The sequence below is a fragment of the Pelecanus crispus genome, chromosome 3 (genome assembly GCF_030463565.1).
Source record: "Pelecanus crispus isolate bPelCri1 chromosome 3, bPelCri1.pri, whole genome shotgun sequence".
Lineage (NCBI taxonomy): Eukaryota > Metazoa > Chordata > Aves > Pelecaniformes > Pelecanidae > Pelecanus > Pelecanus crispus.
Window position 1 is genome coordinate 23,512,147 of NC_134645.1, and position 26,819 is coordinate 23,538,965.

Here is a 26,819-nt window from a genome sequence, read left to right on the forward strand (position 1 = left end):
TTGTAAAGACAGTGAAGAACTTGTGTCCCTGTTTATTACGAATGGAGAAATAGCATTAATGAACTGCTGCTGTTCAGAAGAATAAAGTGTAGAGAACCCACTGAGACTAGTGTTGTTCTGTTTAAAATATGCAAAAGTCTCTGGAAATAAGTGAACGTGCAAAGCATATGTAACTGAATATCTTTGCACACCTGGTTTTAAAATATTCTGACAGTGTAATAGATTGTTACATTCTTTATGGAGAAGACTACTAACAATTTTGCAGATAGTTTCACTATCTTTGTATTTGAACTTGGAATTACCAATTTAATTTGGTAGGTGGTCGATGTGATAAAGAAAGGTGACATTCACATTCTAATCAAAATTTCCTTCATGAACCTTTTTTGAGTGCTCTTGGGGCAAAAAAAAAGTACAGTTAAGTAATTAGCAAAATTAAAAAGAAATAGAAAAAGAACATTATGAAACCTTTTTCTGGATGAAGAGATTGTGTTTGCAACAGCATGGCTAACTGTAAGCAGTTTAGGTTAACATTTTCATAGGAGGAAAAGAGACAATGTTATTATGAAGGTGCTTCAAGTGCAAATATTGGGACTGAATTACATTCATTTGTTCTTGTAGGATGTTTGAATGAATAATTTCATTAACTGAAGAAGATATGGAGGCTTGTCTGCATGAGGAAGCTATCACAAAATAAGTTATTGTATGAATTTCAAGTATAATAGCTATTCAGCACTAACTCCTTACATGAACAATTTTATTCTGTGCTACAAATGACCTTTCACAGTTTAGTTGACTGAAAGACATGCAAGTTCCCTCCAGCCCCAACAACGAATAAATATTTATGTAGGGAGTTAGTGCAGAATAGTTACTACATGATAAAATTACATTGTTAGCTTATTCTGTGCTCCACTGGCCTCCTTAAAAGCATCTTTAGGACAAAGTATAGTATTACATTACAGATGTATTCCTACAGGTATTTGTATGTTGTATATGGACTTAGAGCAGAAGGTGTTCCTTCCGAGAATATTTGTGAAAAATGTTTAAACTGTTGACAATGTGATTCAGTTAGAGATAGTGAGTCCAGTATGTTTCTCTGGAATCAAAGATGCTGGTCATGCAAATTTCCTTATTGTTACTTGTAAAATAAATTAATAGACTCATCGACTGAGTTTAGTTACTGTTTAGTTGACATATAAGGACTAATGATGTTAAGAAAATGATAGGCTTACAGCAGCTGGTATGTTTAGGATTCAGTTATAAGTCTTCAATAGCTTATTTTTCAGTAATGGTAAAATCAGAAAATGACCTTCATTCTCTTGCATACTATTACATGAATATGACTAAAGCTAATATACAAGCAAGTGTCATTGCATCTGTAATAGATAAGCAAAATAAATGACCGAAAGAGCTATCGTATGTCCAGCAGCTACAGAAGATGGCTGCTGTACTGCTGCCTTCTGGCTTTCTCACACAGTGAATTCAGGAGACAAATATGGAAGCCTTCATATGAGAAAATCAGAAAATGATTTAATGCATGTATCTCTTAAGCCGCGTGAAGACAATAACATTGATTGTGTATTAATGTCTTTAAATATGATATGCCTTTTGGCTTTTCGTAACAATGTAATTTCAAATACTTTAATTCGCTTGTTTTGCAGTTTTTTATCAACAAACTACTTTTGTTCTTAAACAAAAGCATGTATTATTTTTCAGGAGCTTTGATAACATTAAGATTTATTGTCTTAAAATGTATCTCTCTGCATTTCTTAAATATACTTTCTTTGGTTCTACAATTTTCTAAGAAAATAGAAAAACTAGGATTAGAGCTGAATGGAAACAAACAGCGTTTGGAACAAGCCCAGCAGGATGTGACAGGAGCCAGAGAGGAGTGCCTAAAACTGACAGAACTGCTGAGTAAATCTGAGCACCAACTGCACCTCACCAGGTACCCCTTATCCTATTACATGCTGTAGTACCAATTTCATTCTGCTAATTTTTTGCCACAGGCTTCCCCACAGTTGTTATAGATACTTGCAGTCATTGACTGCATGGGCAGCCCTCAGTCACGTTAAAAGTGGAGATTTAAATAAGTGAGTTATGAACTACAAAGTGAGTTATGAACTGTAATTTATGAAAGTGAATTACTAGTGTGAAGAAAAGGCAATGTTCAGCTCCGATGATGAGGTAGCATGCTTTTGAGCCTGAAGAAGAGCAGGAGAGAGTGCAGCTACATTCTTTTTGTTGTTGCTGTGTTTGGTAGGACAAAGGCACTTTAAATGTTGTTTGAGACTGTAGTGTATAGCAGCGCCTTTTTAAGCATAGGCGTTCCTAGATTAATAACCTTCAAGTTTCTGCAGCAGAATGACCAGGAATGTATAAATGAACATAATCCTTTTAAGCTTCATTGAAGATTAAACAATCAAAAGGTAATGTTACTGTCTATGAATAGGAGGTAAGCTGAAGTAGGTGAAGAGGGTGTTTAAGTCACTTACTCAGTGGAGATGTGGCACGACGCAGATACTGTGTGACAAGAGACTTTGCCTGAGCTTATTCCATCCTTGGATATAGCTCCCAAAGCCATTTACTGTACTATTAATTACACATTTCCAGAAAACACCAGAAGGTTAACATGCCAGTTATTTATTGCAGCTTGAGTTTTGCTAACTGCAGGAATTTTTCCTTTTGCCACAAAAAAAATGCTATTGTCTGACTGTTTGCAGGGTTTTGGTTGTATGTGCGTGGAGGGGTTGTTTTGTTCTGCCCCCTGTTCCCCCCAGGACTGAACATCCAGAAACAAATCTGGTGGCTTTTACTCAGTTAAGAGTAAAGAAAAAAAGTTAAGTTAGTTTAAATTTTACATGGGGGAAAAAAAACCCTCAGATTTTTATCACTTAACAGAAGTCTCCGTGTTTATCCAAGTCTCTTACTCTTTGGGCTTTGTGAGAATTCTGCCATTGAGTAACTGGAAATAAAATAGAGCCTGGCCTAAACTATTAAATTCAATGAATTGCTTTTTTATTCAGCTACATTTCTGTGTAATTCAGAGCACGGTTGTTTAACAGATGGAAGAAAGTACCACTCTAACAGCCTGTATTTAGAGAAAAAATATGCTAGAGGTTAATGAACTTGAAAAAAGTTTTGGGTGAGTTGTTAAGATATCTAAAGTTTGGATTTAGCAGAACTTTATTAATAATGATTTGTTGTGATAGTTAACCAAATGGCTTACCACGCTCCTTTTAGCAAAAGGCTGATTATATGCAATAAAGCTCTGAATATCTTGGAGGAAATCTGACTAGCCAAATTTTTTTTTTTTTTGTGAAAACACTGAGCTTGGAAAAATGAGGACTATTGCCTACTGTTACATAGCAAAGTACTTAAAGCTGGATACCTAACATACAGGTCATTCAGGTAGCTTTTCAATCTGTGGTCTCTGACTGAGGGATTTTCTGAGATGCAAATCACTGGAGGCTGGGAACAGTATTTTGGGCAAGTAATGCTCTGTGCTGGCCCTGTTCTCATACAGTTTCAGAGACATCTGCTTTTTGAGACAGATGCTGAACTGCCGCGGCTTCTTTGTCTGACCTAGTGCAGCCACTCTTCTGCAATGTCCTAATCTTTATTTAATTTTTTTATACTTTGTGTTCATGTTATGGCCTCTGCTTATAAGTAGTGAAATGTTTTCTATGCTGACATCTAATTGTCAGAAAAATGTATACACTGAAGCATGGGAAATAGGTTCAAATCTTTCTCCTTGATATTCCCCAAATTCTGTAATAATAATAATGTAATACTGTAGTTCTGTTCTCTGTAGGTTTTTGTGTCCTCCTTATCTTTGGAGTGTCCGTCTGCTTTCTAGGAATACATTAGGTGATGTTGCTGTCATGGGTGACGAAGAGGGGGGGTGGAAAGAGATGAGAGATTCGTTGCTCCTGAACTGTTGCCTGTTGTCCCCATGTACTTAGGTTGGTAGGGCAGGGTTAGAGATGTTCTTGCATAGTTGTCTGTTTTCCCTGCATCGCAGGGGAAAAGATCCTCTACTTAAACGAAACTTTTCCTTAGCCTGTACTCTTTGTCTTCCTCTCAGGTTTTCTGTATTAGTGAAGGTATAAAAGTTACATGCCGCAAGTGGCATTGGTTTTGCATTTGAACTCAGTATGTTTTTAATAGATCGGTATATCCACAGCTGTTGCACATGAACTTTATTGGCTTACAGTCTGCCTTCTTTCATTCTTTTTTCCCTTCACCTCAAATGGCAGCTGTGCCACTGAAAAATACTCACTTGAAGGGTAGTGGTAATAGCAGTCCTGTGGGGGTTATAGAATCATTCACTGTGGCACTTGCCAAGGAAGACAGATTTTAAGCTCTAGAGCCCTGCCTGTGGGAGGTTGCTGCAGAAATTGCACTGATTTAGTGCATCTCTTGGGTATTCTGGCCTTGGCCTCGTCTTGCTGATTTCCCTCTTTTCAAGAGAGGGCCAGCTGGTCCACTCCAAGTCTTCTCACAAGGCTGGACTTGAGGGAGGCCTGTACTGCTGTTACACGGTTGTGGATAGTCTTTCTGTTGCCTTGTATGACCTGTCTGGGTTGATCTGGCAAAAATTACAGGTAGCTGAGGAGGTACAGAAAGAATTCTTTGTTTTGTATGAATTTGCATATTACTAAGGAGAAAAGTTCTTTACTAATCCACTGATTCTAAGTTTGGATATTGTAAATAAATAGAATAATAAAATGAATATGAGAACTTTGGATTTTAAGGTACAAAAATGAAATGATAAATTTTATATGAAAAGATTAAATGAGAAAGAGCATGTAGTCAATGTCTTAATGAGAAGAAGAAAGTGCTCTGCAGAACTGCACTCTTCTCCAGGAGTCCTGCTTCTTTTGCTGCATCCTAGTTTTCAGACACTGTTGATTGATTACCAACTAAACAGCTTCTAAGTTAACAAAATGTACTTGTTAAAAATCAAGAAAAAGGTTACAATTAGCTATTCTAAACCATTGCCACAGAGTTTAAATTTGCCTTTTCCTGTCACCTTTAGCAATATGTTGCTTAGAAATCCTTGCTATTAACATGCATTTCCTGCTATTGAATCTTGTTAGTAATTCTAATTTGTATGTCTTCAAAGGACTGAGAAAATACAGAACTTTTGCTGTGTAGTTTTGATTGTCAGTCATGTAACTTTGCAGATGTCACCATGCTATGACACTGACTGTGCTTGTTTAAAGTATTTATTTTTTTACCTTAGTTTTAGCTTTGTGGTTATTTGTATTAGAGTTAACGTACTATGAGAACCTTATAAAATTACGTCTGAAGTCAATGTTAAATTGCCATTACTTCAGCAAGGTTGGGTCTTGATAATGAAGCTTATCCGAATCCATTCTTCAGACAGTTGAAAACATACAGAGCTATTGTTCTTAGTTCGTGAGAGTATAATTGTTAAAAATCATGTCAGTATGCTAGTGGAAAAGATCACATAGAAGATGCAAGATGTTAACAGCTTGCCCAGATTTTAGCATGTCATCTAATTTAATAAAATTTTTCACTATTCTTGAGTAACGGAATAGTCATTAAAAATATTTCCTCTTTTTATTACAAAACAAATCTGAAGCTATTATTTGTTTCAGTTGCAGTCAGATGCAGTTCCTGTTTGCATATGCCAAAGCAGTTAAATAAATCTTACGAAGTGAAGGAATTGCTGAATTTCACAATTGAACTTTTTCTGTGCCATCGTGCATGTTCTCAGGCATGAAGATAGGTAGATTGCTCGAGATATATTTGACTGAAATGTCATCTAAAATTTGCTGGGAGGTGTAACTGAATGGAATTGAAGCAGATTTAATTTAATTTAATTTTTTTACTATTCTTGTTTGCTCATACGAAACATTACAAGCAGTATTGAATGTCAACTTGTAGGTGGCAAAAAATTACTAAACAGTAGAACAACCCATGCTTCCAGGTTCGGGTGACCCACCAAGCTACCCTGAATCCCTGTGTCACTCTCTTGCAGGATAAAAGTTTATATTACAGTGAGGAAAGTGGATTTTGTAGTTCTTGATTCCCCCCCCCCCCCCTTATGTGATATTTCTTTTCTCCCTTATTTTTGAAAATGATATGACCTCTAGAAAGCAGTGCATCAAAGAAAGTGGCATTTGGGGAGTACAGTGGGTTTTAGCAGTGCTATAACCTTCTTGCTGTGCATTGGTCCTTCTTGCTAGTTTCAACAACTCCATTAATGCTAATTTATATTGCATTTATAATAAAGAAACGTACAAACCTATCATTCCACCTCCAGGTTCCTGTGGCATTATTTAGTCACCAAAGCTTTGGTGTTGAGCTGTATGTCGTCACCAGCATTCCTTGTTAGAATTGCAGCATGCCTCATACATTGATTTATTTAATCTATTTAAGCTATACTATTAAATGATAAAATACAAACTAACTTCTTGATTTATAGAAGGTGGTTATACTTAGCCTTCTAGGGAGTTGCACAGTACTTAGTTATTATCTATTGGTTTTTTTCTAGTAGCATCTCTTGATTAGCAGCACACTTGCTGTCATGCTTTTTCCAACAATTTTTTTAGACTCCATCATCTATGCTGGAAAGGAGGTAACATTTGAAGAAATGCTGTTACTAATATTGAATGACTGAGATATATTTTATGTTCCCAGACTGGCTGACTGCTGAAAGGACCAATAACGCTTAAATAGGGGGGAGGGAGAGGGGGACAGGGGAGAAGAAATGAGGTGTGAATAGTGATTGATTTCTAATTTTTTTAATGTTCTGCTTCTCTTGTGTAAAACTATTATTTTAAAACGCAGGGAGGAGTGATAGCACGAAACAACTCTGATAACTAATAAACTTTGTAGATTCCGCTTCATATGTTTACTTTTCATTAAATTTAGGGACGGTTGCAACTATGTTGTTGTGATTCAGTCAACATTTATTTCTATCTGGTTTTCATATACAAAGGCATCGGGATGCCAGAAAATAAACTGTTAACGGAGAATTAACTTCTTTGGCACGCTTTCATACTTATCTTCCAAATTAAAGAAAATGAAATGGGCAGAAGCAGAGTGTAGATTACCTCCTTTTTGTCAAAAATGGTGGGAATTTGAAAATTAATAATAAAAAAGGGAACAGATGCAGTAACATGCCAGAGGGAGATTAATGTGGAGAGTAAAATCTGTGAGCAACAAAACTGAAGCAAACTGAATCAGTGGGAGGTGGTTGTACAATCAAAATCAGGATAAAAGAGAAATTACAAACAACCCTGCACTTGTCAAAGTAGTAGTAATGAAATCCTGACTCTGCCAGCAGCGAGAACCTGTGTTAGCACTTTGGGGTAAGGCCGGGAGCCGGGTGCCAGGTAGGAGGGCAGCGCGAGGCTGCTGGGCGGCAGCCATCGCGTGTGGAACAGATGGCGGGGAAAGCTGGCCGGGGAGGGGCTCCTTCGCAGAGCTAATCAGACAGTAACGGATAGGGCAGCTGGGAGGACTGACCACCGAGAGGCAAGCGGCGGGGTTGCTGCAGCCTTCCACGATGTGTGCAGTGGTGTGCCCGTCGGCCGGAGAGAAGACCTTGCAACGTCTTTTCCGTGCGGCAACCGCACAAACTTCGGAGGCGCGCGGCGGCCCCGGCCCCGGCTTCGGGGAGAGGGGAGGCGCGGGCCGGCCGCCGGGCTCCCTCTGCGGCCTGCTGGGCTTTGAGCGTGGCCCGCCTAGGTGCATCGTGCCCCCTCCTGCCTCAAAAACACTCGCCTTTGCTCTCGGTCCTGTCGCCTAATGAGGTTACGTGTTTTCCTATTTTAGCGTGTTGAACGCAGAATTTGGCGATCGGCAGAAACACAAAGCACCTGGGTCCGGGGACTGATCCAGCAAACCGATAAGAAATCTTTGCTCCTGTTGAAGGGGGGGAGAGCTGTAGGTCGGCACCTTCCCCCAGGGTTGGGCCCCGCCGATGAATGAAACCCGTTTTCTGATGTTTTCTTTTTGCTCGGAGGAGGCACTTCCCTCTTCCTAAATGAGAGCTTGTGAGGAATGAATGGAGGTCCGAGCCTTCTGATCTTGAGTCACATGAATAATTTGACTCGCGTAAGAAGTGAAGATCAGTAGGATTTCTTGTGCAAGTAAGAGGTAGTCATGTGCGAGAGGATTACGAGGTCATGCCCTGTGTTGATGACTGTCAGCTTGAAAGAGAAATGAAAACAAAATTTTATCAAGGAAAGGGGGAAAGCAAATCCTGACGTGTAGCAAGGGAGACCTGACCCACTACTGCCCAGTTTTGTTTGATCGGGATACGTGATACTTTATTAGACAATTTCAACAAAGAAATCTACATCTCCTGCATCTGCTTTTTGAACTTGTATATCTCTCGTCTGCAGAAGGTTTATAGCTTGGCTCAATTATTCATTTTGAGCAGGGAGGGGAGGAAACATTACAGGGATTTGAAATAGGTGGTATAACATAGCCATATGCTATTTATGCAGCAGTTTCTGCAATAAATCTAATTTGGTGCTGTCAAAAAAAATTAGACTTATTTGGTATAGCAGCACATTAGTAAATGATTGTGGTAGCTTTGAAAGTTGTCACTCACTCTGCTTTACTTGCAACAGAATCTTGCAAAGCTTTTTTGTTCCCCCTTCCTTTTCCCCCGAGCAACTCTGTGAAAATGTCTCAGTTCTTTGTCCTGCAGCTGTAGAAACTGCAAATATTTCCACAACTGAAAAGAAGGTCTTGCTTTAAGGTAATCGAAGAAGGGGATGGAAGAAAGAATAACCTCTATTGTTAGCAATTACGTGAATGTATAGGCAGAAAAATCAATAAAGTGGGGGGGGATAAATTTCTCCCTTGCCTACCGGTTTTCATAGTGCAGCTGAAATTGTTTATCTGATTATACAGCATGTAGATAAATTAGCTGCTCTGCGTTATTATAGAAGGTAAAATATTTTACCTGCCATGATAAGACCATATGCTACTTTACGAAGACTGATACTGAATGATTTGAAATAAATCGGCTCTGTCGTCTTCTGGCAGTGCCTTGTAGAAATTGCGAAGCTGATATACTTTGTGTCAAGATAACACACAATTATTTAAATATCTTTCTATTTAATCATTTAAACATATTTAAGATGATTGTACAAACATGTAAAGGCCACTGATGAAGTACAAAAGAGAAAGAAGGAAAATATAAGTGAAGGAGTAAAGAATAAATCCAAAATGGTGGGTTAATTTTGAATGTGAAAGTCTTTATAAATCGCCTTTTTTCATTTTTGAAGAGTTTAAACATGGTTGACAATTTAATTTATTGTCCTACAACACAAATTTCTCAAGGAAAAGGCAATAATACATTTTCAGATTTTAGTCTTAGATTCATCTAAATTTTTCTCCATGGCATTTAAACTGCAATTGGTCACATCAAATTTCTCTAATCATTTCATCTTTTATACATCGCATCAGGTTGTTGAGGCAGCCAAATTGCTACTGCATGTAGAGTGTGGTTCAGGAGCAGTGACAATAGTTAAAGCGCTTTGGAGCGAGCAGTGAATTCAGATGAAATACAGAAGAGACTAACTGCTGTAGAAAACAAACATCTTTATAAGGTCTTTGTTTTGAGCAGTTATTATTCAGCACTAACAGTAATAAGTTTATGTGTGTGTATCAAATATTTACTTTGATCTCATTCAAATTAGGTTTTCTATTTGTGTGACTAATGACAAGAGGATAATGATTTTTTTTTTTTTTTGAACGATAAAAATCTTTCAGACACATGTATTCAAGGCTGCTGGATTTTTTGCTGAATTTGCTACTGGAAAAATGTTTCTGATTTTTATCTTTATATTTGACTTGTTCTAGGGCTTTTCTCTCAAGTACAGCTGAAAGCTTGTTTTTACAATAAGCTAAAATGTACTTTTTCTATCAGCACTTGGTATTTGTGAACTGAAGCAATTTTAAAAGCTGCCTTGTGCTTTCAGAAGTATATTCAAAGTTGTTTATGTTGTGCAGTCATAGTGATTGTTGGTGGTTTGGGGGTTTTTTTCCCCCCTTCTTCTGTGCGAGATTCTGCTCCTGAAATTCTTGCCTAGAAAAAAATATTCAACAGAGAACCCAAAGGGTCCTCAGCTGGGGACTTTATCAAACTTGACGTTGAAGAGCATCAGCCTGTAGGTTGTCATCTCCGTAGAAGGTAGCTGGTGGACGGAGGGAGGAAGAAAAATCACCTGAGCACGCCAGCTTTGGCTGCCTGGCCGCTCTCCTCGCCCCCTTGCTCCGTGCCCTTGTGCTGGTGATTGATGAGGGGGAAAGCGTGAGCTGGGAGGTCCCTGCCCTGAGGGAGCGGACGAGCGCAGCCTCTGCTGCCCGCTAATTGCCAGGGCTGACCTCCTTCCCCTGGCTGTGCTGGCAGCGTGGCAAGCTTCATAGCGCGCCGCTGTTGGTTGCCCCTGCGTTCCTGGTGGTTTGAGTGTCAAGCTACGTTTTTGCAGAAATAGGAGCAACTGTTCTTCATTAGCTTCTCCTTGTTGTTCAGTTGCCTTCTATGGGGCTTAAATCAAACTGGGGGATAAAAGTTTCTTTGTAGTTAGGTGGGACGCTACAGCATCTTCTTTTTCTTCCAGAGTTCCTCTTCTATTTCCAGTGCTTTTGTTCACCTGCATGTCGTTTCCTATGGAAGAAGATCATAGCATCAGAAAACAAATGCAGGGACTAATCCCCATATAAGAGATATATCAGTATTAAGTTATTATTCAGCTATACTTGTACAGTATTTGTCAATGCAATTTTTATTAGCGTCAAATTCAGACCTAACATAAGTATAACTGCATTTCTGCTAATGAGATTGGATTACCTCCTGGATTTGCTCCCAGAAAGCTTTACTTTAAATTAATTTTTGGTAAAAGGGTAATAAAATGGGTGGTTCATTATAATTGCTTACAAAACTTAAAATATGTATTTTATTTTTGGTACTGCATTTAGTCTTGGTGAAAGAGGTTTTTTTGTTTTTTTTTTTTAAAGGATACCCAAGGTATGCAGTGAAATTGAAAGGTATTTATCTTAGAAGAATGAGACTGTTGAGGCGGTTAGTTAATAATTCAGGAGCTTGTGGTTATTAGAATGTATTCCTGAAAAGAAATATGGGCACAGGAATTGCTAAAAATAATGTATCCTGTTGACAACTTGAATTTAGTCTCAGCCCTGACAAAGAATCTTTACAATTTGTCTCAGTGTGGAAGGCAGAATTTTAAGAGAGTTGCATAAGTGTGTTTTACGAGGCTTGAAAACAGGAAAAAAATATTTAGGATTTTTTTTTTTCCCTTAAACAGTGTTGCATTTGAAACATCAGTAGGTAAATTTAAAAAAAAAAAAGGGAAAAGAAAAAAAAAAGATGCTGCAGATGAAATAATTTACAGTGAATGCTGTTGGCCGCTTTAAGGTTTTACTGTAAACTTACTCATTCAGCTGTTCCCATTTTCTCGTTGCGTTTTTAGTCAACATCTTTGTTACACAGTGCTAAAATGAGAGTCAAAAGCTTTCGTTTATTATTTTATTTGTAATATTTTTATTAGCCTTTTCCACTTCTTTGCATAGCTCTGCAAGTCTTTCTCAGACTATGCTAGTCTTTGCAAGAAGGTGCAGTTATACGTATATGAAGAAAAACACATTAGCTGTTGGAGTTAGCAAATGATGATTAAAATCTATTCTTTTGCTGCTGTATTATTTCTCCTATACCCCAAACCGATCTTCGCAAATACAGGACTGTAAAGAACTTCATCTTCTGCTGGTTAGCAGAAGTGGATTTAAATCCACACCGACAGTTCATTTGACAATGACCTTGAGGGGCTTTGCTTCTTGAAGAAGAAAGCAGAAGCTTGCGGTAAACAAAGTTCACTTCTGACAGATGGATTGAATGACAGAAAGGTTGCGAGTGCCAGAATAGCCCTGGCAGAGGAGGAAATGTTCAGTGGAATCCAACAGGAGAGGAGGTGTGAACAGGTGCAGGGTTGCTGACGGAAGGGGAACCAGATGGAAGGAGCCAGAGCCAGTTTATTTAAAGGAAAAGGCAGAAAACACTGAAAGGCTGTGCGATCAGTGGCTAAAAGTGTGCATGGAAGAAGGTAAAAATTCACAAAGCAAAACTGCACAGTGGGATATCTAGCACTTAACATAATGGTAGTAATTTGTGAGTTTCGTTTTAAAGTTGCTGTTGAAATACGTTTCTCCCTTACTCTTGACAGCATAAAGAAGAGAGATTTATAACCTGACCAAAAGAAAAAAAACCCTCACCAAAACCCTCAACTGTTACACTGCCTGTTCGTTATTTCTAATACTAATGTGCAGACAGTTACAATCAATCAACAATACAAAAATTATGCCACAGTTGACCAAACCAATAAAAGGCATATTGGACAATCTTTCAGATTGTCATCCTGAAGAACGCTTTGTTCTGTCAAATTGTTCTGCTTCTCCCCAAGCTTGTTCATGTGAGGCTTGGTCCTTTGGGGGCAGAGAGAACTGTTCCTCAGTTCTTCTCAACTTCAGCAACAGTTGGGGAGAGTTAACAGCTTCAACATATCAGGCCTGTCGTAGCTTAACTGCAGGTTGCGTGTCCACAGACACATAATGTCTGTGAAAACTGTAGGTGACTGTTCAGCAGTCATTCGTAGTGCATCTGTGATCTACTGGATCATTCAGCTGTGCTGATCTGATCCGGATCAGGTGTGAGCACACAGTCACTTTCCTTTTGAATTAGCTAGAGCATGCAATGCATTGTTTATGCTGACTTTATGCCAGCTGCAGCAGGACAGATCATACCTGATTCAGCATAAAGCTTGCTGGTACAAAGTTAACGTACCAAAAACATTGGGTTTTTTGAACAAATTTAAATTTGCAGTGTGAGTTCATAGCAGATCAGGTATCTGCATCATTTAGCTGCATCATTTTTTTGATTCAATAGTAGGAGCCTGACAGTTGGATTTACTGTATTAGCAAGCTGAGCCTTGGAAAGTACAGAGTTATAATTGTTTGAAGCTGGTCTAAGTCTCTGCTGCTGCTGAAAAGGCAAATCCCTAGAGTGGTAATACGTGGCTATGTCTGACCACATATTGCCAGGCCCTTGCTTGTGTTGACACTGGAAGACAGGCACCCGATTGATCCCGTGGTTCAGGGAGTTAATCAATTCAAAAAAGAATCATTTGCTCTTGCAGAAGAAGTTGCATGAGTGCTAGCTATAAGAGGATGAAAAGAGCGGACTGTACCTTATACTGGTAATGTCGCCTTAGACTGGCTTAAAATCTGTCCTGAAGCTGCATCGTAAGAGGCTGCTGGTGCCAAATTCAGGAATCACCATAAGTCAAGAAAATGACTCCTTTATTTTAAGTGTAGTGAAAAAAATTTAAATAACTTTGTGTATACAGAGTACATGCCTGCAGAAATCTTCTGTGGTAAGCAAACATTTCAACATTCAGCCATTTGTAAAAGTGGCTTGTGGGACAAAGATGGAATGTTGCAGAGAAAGGGGCACAGTATGGTGACATGCTTAGGGCTATGTACTAAGACTTCAGAAAAAAACCACTTCTTCTCATGTTGCATCTTCCCATGCAACTTCTATTCTGTACTTAATTGTCTGTTTCTATAGGGACTTATCAGCCAAATAGTTCACAATCTGGTGGTAATAACCACTGCAGGATGGGTGTTTACTTACAAGGTACGTATCTTGCTGGCAAGGCTTATAGATGTGCCAGAAAAATCAGATTTTGGTTCTAAGGCAGTATATTTGACCTAATATGAGATGTTAGTTACTGTTAGAGACACTTTTTTTCTTCTCTAACAATGAAAGAGGGGGCAGTTAATGATAATACTTAGTTGTGACTTGGTATACAGAGAACTATCCAGATTGAAAAGCAGTTATTGTCTACATTGAGGAACTGGTAGTTTTCTGTATATATCTTCTGAAGGCAAAACACCAAAAGCATAAAATCATGTTATATGCTAGGTGTTTGCAAATGCTGAATTTGAAGTAAGAAATCCAATCCTTTAATTTTGTTAATAGATCTAGCAGATAGAAGTAGAGATGGAATATACCACTGTTTATGTATATACTCAAGTTAACTATATTCAAGCTTCTTTATATCATACAAACTTTCATAAGAATAACACTCTGTCTCTCAAGTCCTATGCCCTTACAAATTTTCCTCTTTCTCATGCCCATCAATATCTCCAGTTAGTGGTAATTTTGAAGTAGTTTTCGAGTACAGCAAGTAGGAATGTTTTCATGCACAGCCATTAATGTATAATATCTGCTGATGCCTCAGAGTGTAAAGGGCAAAGTGGAAGTTTTAGACTTAGCATTTTACTGTTTCTGTAGACCTCCTAGTATTATATAAAGTGCAAATATATATATATAAGTTATAAGGTGGTTCCAGTGGTGTAACTGCATTCTAGATAGAGAAAGCTGGAAAAAAATTTCAGTGGGAACAAGAATGTCATATGCACTAATTTCCATTTCAGCAAAATTGAAAGTCTCAGAAAAAAATAGAATGTAGTGTAACAAGTTGACATTTTTTGGATTCTGGGAGTGGGGATACAGTTGGGTAATTATTTGCATTGTGGGGAAAATAGTTTTAAGCTAATTTGTCAAATAATTGTAGTTAGTCCCTTGACAAAGTTGGAAATGTGGACGGAGCTTAATCTTTTCTTGTTTTCTCCCCCAAAAGTGTTGCTTGTATTTTGAGGTGTTTTTGTGAAGTAGTAGTCTGGCAGAGCTGTCTTTTCCAGTCTTTTATCTCAGGTAGGGTAGTAAAAAGTTTTGTTTGGTTCGTTCACTAACATACTTTAAAGGCATTTCTACTTTAAAGTTATTTCTGTAGCATCTTCTAGCCTTCCAGATCCATATTTAAAGAGCTGAATCAATTTGAATGCTTAATTTTTTACCACTTTTAAACCCTTGACCTTTACATAACTTTTCTAATTGCTTGTAGTAGGTTCTGCTTCACATGGTTATGAGAAGAAAACTCCGACATTTCATTACTGTAAGAAGCTCTGTATCTCTCAACTAATGTAACTAGGCACCTTACACTGTAAAAACAAAAATTAAGGGATTTTTTTTTTTTTTTTAAGCCTCAATTCTCATGAATAGGACCACATGCATCCTTAACAATGACACAGTCCTCCAGTTCTACCAATTAAATTAATAATTAGGTCTCTGCAAAATTTGACCATGCAAATCTAGATTGTACTGAAGCTCACCAAACACAGTGTGCTGGCTGGGGCAGTTTCCAGAAACTTGAGCTTTCCACTGAGAAGACCTGGCAGCCAGCTCCAGAATCAGCATCCGGTCAGCTCCCAGAAACAGACATAAAGAGCAACTCAGTGGGTAATTCCCACAATGGGATACAGGAAGGGCAATTTTTCAGCTCCTTGGAGAGGTTTAAAGAAATGACCCGATCATGATGCTTTTAAAAGGTATTTCTACATAATTCTTGCACAAGCATGTACGTGTGCATCTTTTTTTATTTATCTTTTTGACATAAGAACATTCATTTCATGCCTCTCTCTCTGCCCTGTAAAAGCACCAAGAGCCGTAAAATCCACCCAGTCCAAACGTGCTGGGGCGGATTTACACATGCACTGAAAAAATCAAAACCTTTATTACAAAAAATTGGATGGCAAAAAGTCTACAGTGTTTTATAAGAGGAAACCAGGAAACACTGTCCAGCTATGTCCTCTAGTCATAGCAATCCTAGATATTAACAAGGACCGATTAGATGAAAATACAGAGGAAGATAACCAAAACAATTAATGCTGAACAAAAGGTTCCTAGAAGCCTGACTTAAGGAAAAGGGAGAAATCTGGTGACCCTGAGTCTTATTATTGACTTGATCGAAACATATTTGCAAGGTACACGCTCTAGAGCTCTGTTAATTTAGAAGGTGTGGAAATTACTAATTTTGAATCGTAACTACACTTAAAAGCAGCATTTACTGCAGAATTTGGGGTATTATGTGCAGAATTTGGAGTCTTACTGCGGTGTATCCCTACCTAAATGTTTGAAAATACTAAGACTTCAGATAGCATAAGATAAAAGTCTATAAACACATTCTCCATGATAAATAGCTGAACAGGATACTGCAGTGTTGTTAAATTGAAAGGCAGGTCCGAAAGCAGTTTTAGGAGTTTTGCATTAATAGAGAAAATTATTTAAGACCATTTGCGGGGAGAATGACTTCTTGGTAAATTGTATTTTTTTTTTTTCATATTTGCAGACCAACCTTTAGGCTTGTCTGCTGACCCGAAAAAAAAATGAGCCCTTATCATTCTGTGTATGACATACTTATGAAGATACATATGGAGGACAGAGGGAAGAAAATTGTGAAGTGTTCAGACCCAACATATGATCTTATTCTATATACATTTTTTTATGACCTTTATCATTGAGGTATTTGAATGCTTTCTAATAGTAAACTAAGACACTGCAAATGTTTTTCTTATGTTTCCCCTTACAGAATAGGGTAGGTATTGTGACCTCTCATTTCAGGTTTTAGTCCTTTTTTAGTCCCTTTTTTTTTTTTTTTTTTACCATGAATGTTGCTGTGTGGGGTTTTTTAACCTGTAGCCTGAGAGAAGAGCAAGGATATGCTCTGATTTTTCATTCTTCCCTTGACACCTGTAGCTGAAATAATATGAAATAACCCATGAGAAGATGGTTCAGAAAGCTGCTTGTAATGGACAGTTCACTAGACCTGTATGGTGGAAGGCTTGCAAAGTAGTCTGCATAAAACATTGCTGGGCCTTTGCACCCAAAGCTATTGGCTAATATCTTTAGAGTTCCTAATACTTGTAGGCTTTCAAGTCCTATTTTCAAAATTGCTTTAATTGATTTGAGTGCCCGCAGGCCAGATTTTGTTAAAAGATACTGGGAATTAAGTGCTTGGGTACCTTTGCAAAACTGTTTTTCCATTTGGTGTATAGAAGCTTGTGCTACACATTTTATTTTCAGAAGTACTGGGAGAGGAAGCCCATTTCCTCTGGAAGAGCTGAGGGAACCCTCAGGTGAGTGCTTTCCCTCTTCTGATGGGATTTATTGTGCAGAAGTTCACAGTGCTGGCACTCTTGGCTACCTGTTATTTGGGAAGAGGTCTGTGCTCAGCCATTGAGGCATGTAGTAAAAGCATCAGTGTTAGGCTCGACTGGACCTCTTGCTGCCCAAGTATGAGTGTTGATGCTGAGTTCCAAGACTGGTTGTTATTTAGACCAATAGTCTTGTTAGTTCAGATACCTCAAATATTTGGAATGCTAAATGCCTTAATAATTTATGAAGTCCAGTTTAAAGGAAGTATATATGAAAGCCTAAAATATTTTATAATTACATTTTTAACTATAATTTTTAAGAAATGAAGATGTCAAAAATAAGGTTATGATAACCCCTTGCGTACCACCAAACTGGGATAATTGCTAGAGTATTTTAATTTGTCCAGTTAGGTTCATAGTCCTTACTAATGGATCCATTAGCTTTTTACAAAATGCCACATGTTGATCTCATGGAAAAATCAAATAATCAATATAGGAAGCATGGCTGCTTCATATCATAGTTGCTTTGTCAGAAGACTTACTGGCAACCTCCAATCAGAGGTCTAATTCTACATTGAGACTCATCCTCTATTTTTTCATTTTGTATTTTTACTGTTACCAAAGCAAAGGGAGTCTCAGAAATACCTACTATTGAACTACGTTGTGAAATCCAAACTTTTATCAATGTAAGTTCTGTTCTTTTACAGTCAAAAATCGATGAGCTATTATTTATTTCAAATATGACTTGCACATTCACTAGTCTTTACATCCTTCCTTTTTCTTTACTGGGAAGCCATTTGGCAGAGAGCAGTCTTCTACTGAAAATGGATCTGTGATCCAGTTTTTGTTTGTTAGTGATGGGAAAGGGGTTTTTTATTAAATTTGGTGGCTCACATTCAGCCAGTGTACTTTTATGTTAACTTTGAGGTTGAAGTGAATTTTCACTTCATTTTCAGCAAGGATTTTTTTAAGGTTTGCAAGTGATGGCAATCTTGTTTTTTCTTGTGCTATAAGATATAGTTTACTGTGCCCTTTGTTTTGTCAAGAATATTCAGAAAGCATAGTTTTCAGTCACTGCAAACCAATATCCAGTTCATTGAGATATGTGAACAAGTTAACTAAGTAGGCTGCTCTTGACAGCCGTAACTCAGGCTCAAAACAACCAGCGTTTTGGACAAAAATTGCTGTGGAAAACTTGCACTTCAGAACAGGGCTCAAAGAGAGCTTGAGCTTGCCTCCATGTGAATGAGTCTTTGGTGGCTTCTGACTTTATGGCACAAAAATGAAAGTCACCATGAGTTCAATCAGCGCTTCTGCTGTAGTAAAACTGATCAATGTTATGGCCAAATCCAGAATTATTATCAGATAGGCATTTATTTAGTGTTTTATGATGGATACTATGTGAAATAACTAATTTTTTGCTACTGTCTCCAATTTTGATTCAGTGTTTGCATTCTAGTAGAGAACAGGCTGCTGCAGTTTAACCACTCTGTCCACTTTTCTTGATACCTGTAGATGATGCTTTCAAAACTTCTGGTACAATTAATCTTTAGCTGTCATTTCTGATTCAGATCTTACCTGTGTCACCAAAATTAGTCTGTTGTTGCTTTGCTTTACGTTGTCTCTGTGTTTTCCTTTAGTCAATATGGGAAATTCTGAAGTTTTTGTAGGAGGAAACTCCTGATGTCTTAACACTAATGCTGGAGGGGTATAACCGTTTCCTTCTGTCTACAGTCCATAGCTTTGCTTTTTCTTAAATCAAGCTTCCCTTCTTTCACAATTCAGACTAATTGCAAATCAGTAACCAGTGTCAAACCTTCTAAAACTCCTGCAGTATTTGCTGGTTGTAGCAGGAATGTTACCGATAGTTCCTGAAATCTCTTGGGCCACCTTCTTCGTGTTTTAGCCATGTTGGGGGTTTTTTTGTTGTTGTTGGGTTGGGGTTTTTTTTCTTTTTTCTCTGTATATGTAAAATGTGTTGGGAAAATTTTCTGTAGGAGGGCAGAGAGTTTGAACTTAGAGAGCAGGAAAGGTGCCAGCTCAAAGTGTGGGTGAAAGACTTGCCGCTCAGTTGAGACAGCTTTGGCTCCAGGAAGTTTTTTCGTTCCCCAGCGGCTCTAGGCACCTCAGATATTGCTCTTTATGTGGCACTGGATGTGTCTCAATCCCAAAATTTTCTAGGTGCTAAGATTGAGGCTGGTCAGCTACCCTTCTGCATAAGACTTACCTGTGTTTTCCTAGTCTTATAGCTGAACTTTTATCCACTGTATAAACTCACCTATTTTCACCCACCCCATATACTCTTCAGCTATAGAGAACTCACCATGCACCCATGGTTTCTGAGCTCCTACTAGTTTGCTGTATACAGTAAGTAGCACAGGTGAGTGGCTTTTTTGGATGGGTCCCCTTAGCGAGAGAGTGTTTCTGGTGGCAGCAGATTCTCCATGTACTTTGAACTTGCCCATTAGCATGTGTTTGACAGGAGGGACGCTAGCAATGAGGAATGGACCTTTACAGGCTTGTCTTGGTAGCTTGAGCTGTGCAGCTTGATACATGCTGAAGGCTACCCCCAGCAGAATGCTAGCCAGCCAGCTGTGTGCCAGATGACAGCACAGCACCCAACCGCACACAGCCATCTCACATGAGACACTATTAAACTACTGTGCTACTGCCACTTCCTTTAGCTGAAACCATCTGGGGGATGTGCTGGGTGCTGGTGCATTTTTTTGAGCTGTCTGGTGCTCATGATAACTGTCTGAAGGTAAAAGATGTTTGGAAGCGGGGAAGGGGTTTAAATAGACTGGTTCCCAGCAAATATGGAAAGATTTTTTTCATAGTAATGCTTTCTGTATTTGGAGCTTAGGCTTAGGAAATGACGCAAGCATCACCTGTTAGGATAGCCCCAATATGGTTATGAAGTAATTCTGAGAATGATGTGAGAAAGTGCAGTTCAATGTATGAAATTTCTGTGAAAAATGTGCTTTGTTTCCTTAACATTATAATATTCTTGCTATCTAAATGTATTCTCTGTGTCAAATCATTCTCAGTCTTACCTCAGAAAAAAGTGTCTGTGATTTCAAAGGGAGTTTTGCCTAAGGTAGGGCTTGCAACATCAGGACCTGGCATTAGTGTAATGTGACCCACCATTTGTATTGCTTTGGGGTAAATTTAAGAGAGAAGATTTAACATTGTGTGTGTCATGCTGAGATATTGCAATATCTCGGATGGGTTATTAGGCACCAATCCAAAGGTTAAGTGCAGCAACCACATGAGATGTGGCTTTATCCTTACATGATCTATGCCCGTGTTCTGTTTCGTAGTCCCCTGAAATAGGTATTATCTCTAGAATAAAACAACACGTTTATAAGACTTTACTGAAACCTATCTCAGGCTATTAAATGCAGTTTCAGTAGAAAAGTGTGTGCATATATGTCATTTGAAATCTAGAAATCAATCCTTGTAATGTGTGAACTCACTGAAATTTTGAATCTGGATCCTAGTGTGCACCAGATAAATATTCACGACCTTTGGGAAAGTCTAGATATGAATTTGCAGTTTAGGACCTTTTCTAATTTATATGCATATATCTTTTTGGGTTTCATTTTCCATGCTGTTTTTGCTTGGCTTGCATTAAATAAAATGCTTCATTGGAGTGTGGTAGTCTAGCATTTGTTTTGCCTCAGGAGTAGATTGCCCCATCTTGCATATCTGGTCAAGTAAATTGCTCTCTTGCTTGCGTACTTCGATAATAGTACTGGGCTTTAGACCTTCCTGTACAACCCCCCAGCGAGCAGAACCACAAGGGGCTGGGCCTGTGTGGTGCTAACAGTCTTCTCTATTGTAATGGATGCATTCATCTCCTATTTACATAAATTAATAGTTAAAACTTGTTTGGTTGCTTAAAAAAACTCATTAAGCTTTCAGAGAAGCTGTATTATGAGCACTGTGGCAATCACTCCCATTGACTTAGCTCCTGCTGGTTCACTGGGAACCAGTCCATCTCAGGGTCAGGTCCCTAAGCTTCATTGCAGAATTAAATAAATAGCATTTAAAAGAAAATGCAAATAATCTGTTCAATGCAAAGTGGATGTTGGGGAGCTTCCTTATGAAAAAGAAGTCATGTTTAAAATTTTTAAAAATAAAAGCATATTTTTGTCTGAAAGGCTAATTTTTGCGCGGGAAATAGATCATATTTTTTTATCCATTTTCTACTAGTCACTGGAGAATGTTTGACATTGCAAGAGAAAAAGGTCAGTTTGTATAACCTGAAGTGGGAGGGGAATGTTTAATGTGAAAAGCTTGGCCAGATTTTTTTTATTATTATTATTAATTGAATGTCCTGCTTTGCCTTTTTAATTTATCATCTTCAGTATATGATTTTTATTTTTCTTTATTTCCTATTTGGGTTTTTTATAGATTGGAGAAAGAGAGCATTCAGCAAAGCATTAGCAATGAAGCAAAGGCCCGAGCCCTTCAGGCCCAGCAAAGAGAGCAGGAGCTGACACAGAAGATGCAGCAAATGGAGGCCCAGCATGAGAAAACTGGTAGGTGGTAGGGAAAGATTAGAGCCTGGGCACTCACTCACAAGCCAGGCCCACGCCTTACTGTGAAATGACATCAGGAACACCTGTAACCTTTGGCTGGCCGAAGGGAGCAGATGCTAACTACACCGGAGATTCCGAATTACATATTAGTTAGCGTTTAAAAGAGAAAATGGAAAGTATTGCCCACTGTCTGTTGATTTCAGAGTGCTGCTCTCACATCTGTTGCACCATCTGGATTATGAGTTTATTTACCTGTGTTCAAGAAACGTAAAGCTGAGAGAGACCACAACAAAGTAGAAAAACAAAGGGCTTGTTTTTGGCTGGATTTTCAGGCACACATGTTATATAAAGAAAATAGCATCAGAAGCTCTGCGGGAAATGCTCTGAGCTTACAGTTAAAGTCTCCTGAATAGCATTGAACAGTTCCCACAGTACACACATTATAGCTACTCTAAAAGCTTAATGAGTTTGCTTCGGCATCCAAACTGGAGAAAAGCTTTAGCCATTAATCGGTTCTTAATTCACTGTCGCAGCTGGATGTAATTCACTGGCTCCAAATTGATATGTTCCTTTATTTAATCTTTGCAGCCTCAAACATTTTTAGCATTACCATGTGCCCCCCCCCCCCCCCCCCCCCGCTCAATCTAGAAGAAAGATGTTTAATCCCTTGCATACTTCAGGTTCTCATGATAGGAGACTTCATTGCATTGACTTGGCTGATCGATAACTTCTAACCTTTTAATCTGGAAGTAAAATGGGTTTTCCAAGCAAGCAAAGACTTTTGTTACTGTGAAGTACTATGCCAACAACAGTAATAAAGGCGCATATTATAAACAAACAAAGAAATTTTTAGAGAGGAAATCTCTAACCCATGAGCATGGAAAGAAGGAGCTTCAGCTCTTATGGAACATTGTATATTCATATGTTTAATCAAATACCATCTTTACCCCTTGGTCCTGCAATACCTTTAGAAAAATGATGTAGCCTGTATTAATCCTAAGCAGTGTCAGATAATACTGGAGGTAGCAGGCACATTTACATCCGCCATCTGATTTCCTGCCTTTTTTGCAGCATTATCACGGTACTAGAGGACCTTTCCGTGTGTTCAGGGAATGCAAACAGCTACATTATGGCTGCTGTCTACACAGTAGGAAAAGAAGAGAAGCTCTCAGAATCATTTTTCCCTACTCTAGCCAGCACATCTGCATATGACCAAGTGTAATTTTGCACAAGAGATGTGTAATTTACCCTCCTGGTGCATAAATTGTCCCAGTATACAAAAAGCAAACAACATTAAGGCTGAGTTTGTTTTTTATATATCTCTAGTAGAATTAAGAGGAGTTGAAAACGATTGTCATTTATTATGTACATAAAGAAACCCTTGTGTATTATGAACCTACACGCATACAAGGAATTTGGGTAACAATGGTCTCTCTCTGATTTTGAAAGCAGAAATCAAGAAACATCATTTTGCGGTATCTTCCTTTTGAAAGAATAAAGATGCTTGATTTCTAGGTCACAAGTTTTGGTGCAGTCCAAACTGAAAATTAATTTATAAAATGGTTTCACTGCACCTGTCACTGGATAATAAGTCTATATCTTATCATTAAAGAGAAAAAAATACATTAATCATAGTAAGCACAGGACACAGTAAATAAAATAACTGCTTTTTTTAAGGAGAGAATGAAACGAGTCTACAGTGTGAGTGTTTGGGTTGCCAGTGTATCCTCTGCACCAGCTGAGCAAGCAAAAGGCTGCTAAGGCATGGCTTGCCAATTTGATTCCTCCCAGAATTGTTAATGAACTTCCGGCTAAAAAGCAAAACTACCAGATTAGATATGTAGTCTTTATGGTGATTCTTGTCATACAAGACCTGATTCAGTGGCAACATCGCTTTAACACTTTATGTTAGTTTATTCTGACATGTAGCCTTTATGTGGTGAATGATGGTGTTATAATTCCATGTCCAAGTAGCTGAAGTTTAAAAAACATACCAAAACCAGAAGGATCTAGAGGAAAGAAATTAAGAATATATAAAATTGTTCCTAAATTATCTATAAATGTATATAATTGTAAAACAAATTTCTAGTTTTATACTTTTATAATTTCTAGTAAATGAATTGGATTCACTGCTGACCTCCCAGAATACATTCATAGCAAAACTAAAGGAAGAATGTTGTATGTTGGCAAGGAAGTTGGAACAAATGTCAGAAAAATACAGGTTAGTGTATTTTTCTTATCCTATCCCTTTTGTTATTAGGACATGCTTCCTTTTTTTTTTTTTTTTCGGTGTGTGTGTTTTAATATTATTATTCATCTTGTCCCAGGTGTTGCACATCATCTCAATATAATATATGCCACTTAAGAAACACGGATGGATTTTTATCCAGGGTAATTCTAATTTTCCGCTTTTCAGATTATGTTTCTGGCTGTTACTTCAAATTTCTTAGACAATTCCAATATAAAAATTGCATACTGTTTTCTTCCTGATCTTCATATTCTTAATATAAAAAGTGGAAAATTGTTAACAGAGCTACAATTTGAGTCTATGTGAAACTATATGAAAAATACTAAATATTTTAAGTTCTCAATACTGAAGTCTGTTGGTTTAATTATTTACTTACAGCTCCATTCACAATACTACACACCGAATAATTACCTCTGAAATAATTGTCATCAAAATTGCTTGTCATTGAAGCTCTGATTCTGCTGCCGCTTGTTAAAATCAATAGCAGGTCTAAATACAAAACCATTAAAAATTCAGGAATAGAACACAACCTGGAAGCTATTTAAAAGTTCTGTAGGACAGGACTATCTTTAAAAAAAAAATATATTTATTTTGTAGTTCTGTGCTAGTAAATAATTTGATTTTCCATGGTTAAGTGTGAAAATAGTCTCTTTGTTGAAACTTTCTGCAGGGTTTGTATTTAGAGTAGTGAACAGGACTTAAGTTGGTGAGTTGGCATTCTGCAACTTCAATAAATTTCATGCAAAGTGAATTCGGTAATTAAGGGTAGGATACATCTCGCTTATGTGAAATATGGAAAATACTTAAGCAAAGATAAAATTGGTTTTCAAGATAGGATTCTTCTTCTGCTGGGCAAATTTAATCATTCTGTGGAGGCAACATAACAGGGGCAACACTCATTCAGGGAGAGACCTCATTTATCCCAGTATCTTGTTTCCAGGAATGGTTAAAGGAGAATGATGTAAGTAGATGACAGATATATAGATAAATATATATATTTATAAAAAAAAAAAATATATGAAGCTTCCCATAGGTACTGGCCTCCACTGTCCATGCTACTTTCCACTGACTAGCTGTTAAGTGGCTGAAGTTGGGAGTGAATCCCATCCAGAGTGTTTGGGGGAGAAATGAGAAACTTGAGGAAATGTAAGCTATCTTCCCTTGCAAATGTTGTGATGGGTAGTTGAGAGAGGAGCAAACAGAATTTTTTCTTCTGAAAAAGCAGAGCTCCTCTGCTAAAGTAATACAAAATCTAAATAGATTCAAATCATATTATTATTCCAGCAATAAAAATGCACACAGACTTTGTTGCTAGAGCTCACAGTCACAGACTAGTAACTGTAAAAGGATGAAGGAAAGACAGAAAACATACTGTGAAAACACATTATTCTCTGAAAATAAATACCAGCGATTGCCAAGTGTTTCTCCACCTAGCAGCATTAGCTGACTATGTCAAGAACCTGAAAAAGGGAAAAGGTGCCCTCTTGGATCTCCAGAAAGTGGTATATTTTGCACAAGAAACAGTATGGAAGAATGTATGAAAGCAGTTCTGAGAAATGGCCCTAAAATAGCTTGAGCTTGCCTTTGCTGGAGTGGGAGCTGCTGCAGTCAGTAACAAGAATGGAGAAATAGGTAGGGACAAAGAAAGCATGTGAAAATGAGAACAGAAGGGTGGAACTGGAGGTGGTGGAAAATGAAAAACTAATAGATGACTTCAGAAAGTGATCTGATGTCCTGATCACATGGAGAAAATTACTTCGGCAAAGTTTTAAATGCATGATCAGTCTATATCTTTCAGTAGCATCTCTCCGAAAGGCAGTCTTCATGCTCATCGTCACTGGATATAGTGTAAAACCACAGTTCTGGGACAGGATGCTGTAGCTTTGTCTTCTGGAAAAGAAATAATCATTTTGGGAAGATTTTATAGCTTAGTTCTCATGTACGTTAGTAAAAGCAGATCATGAAGCAGCAGTGTGCCCTATTTGCATGGAAAACATTTTTTCCCATGTTTTTGATGTAGTGGCCTTATAAACCTGAATTTTGGACCTGCATGTGTGTTTTCTTGCTATACTTCTAGAATCTTTGTGCCTTAATTTCCATGGGGTTAAAAAATAATAGTATAGTAGCAGTACCATTATTTAATTGGTAAAACACTTGAGCTTTTTTCATAACAGATGCAAGAGGAATTTTATGTAAAATTTGGAGGGCTTGGTAGGAAGTAAAGGGCCCACTTGTAATAAGAGGCATTTCAAATTTATCTGTGACAACTACATATTTGCACAATTTACATGGGACGCCTCTGAATTGCATGTATATTTTTATATTTAACACATGTTTTCTGAGAAATCTAAACTGAAGTTTTCTTGTTTATATGTAAGCTGGAACCATTTTTGTGAGCTACCCCCTACATAGGATTAGAAAAGCTTCGGAAAGACAATGTCAGACAAATTATAAACCCCTCAAACTGTGCAGAAAGAAGATAGTGTCTGTGAAGGTTTTTGTATGCATAGGCATGTTTAAAAATATAGTCCTTTGTTGATTTCTGCTCTGTTATTTTGTTCTTTTTTTTTTCTCTGATTGTCACTGTCTGAGTTTCTAGGTTGTAGATTAATGCTTAACACTACCCACTGTGTATTTGTGATTTGCGTTTTGTAATTAAGGGGAACAATGGGAGTCCATTGGGTCTCGTTATATATAATGGTTGGTTTAATTTGTTTCACTTCTATCTTGTTAATTGTAAATTGATCATTAAGATTTGAATTCTAATCTGTCACCAGGGTTGTGAGTATTGAAGCTGGAGCAATGATCCTGGTTTTAATCACTGATGATGAGAAACAAATTTTATAATTTTGGTACATATTGCAGTTCATATATTTTAACACTGTATTTTATGGTGTTATAAATATTGTTAAATGACTTTTAGTGTAGTTTTACTGTTTGTACTATAATGTATAAATTATATTACT

The 26,819-nt window shown here is 37.8% G+C and overlaps 1 protein-coding gene across 1 annotated transcript in view; it reads left to right on the forward strand.

The window, feature by feature from the left end:
* The window catches only part of SDCCAG8 (SHH signaling and ciliogenesis regulator SDCCAG8), a 113,206-nt gene that overhangs the window by 44,388 nt on the left and 41,999 nt on the right, over positions 1 to 26,819 (forward strand). Inside the window, exons 13-15 of the mRNA XM_075707547.1 lie at positions 1,803 to 1,945; positions 21,478 to 21,605; positions 23,718 to 23,826. Coding sequence (XP_075563662.1) covers positions 1,803 to 1,945; positions 21,478 to 21,605; positions 23,718 to 23,826 — 380 coding nt within the window. The remainder of the gene's footprint in view (positions 1 to 1,802; positions 1,946 to 21,477; positions 21,606 to 23,717; positions 23,827 to 26,819) is intronic.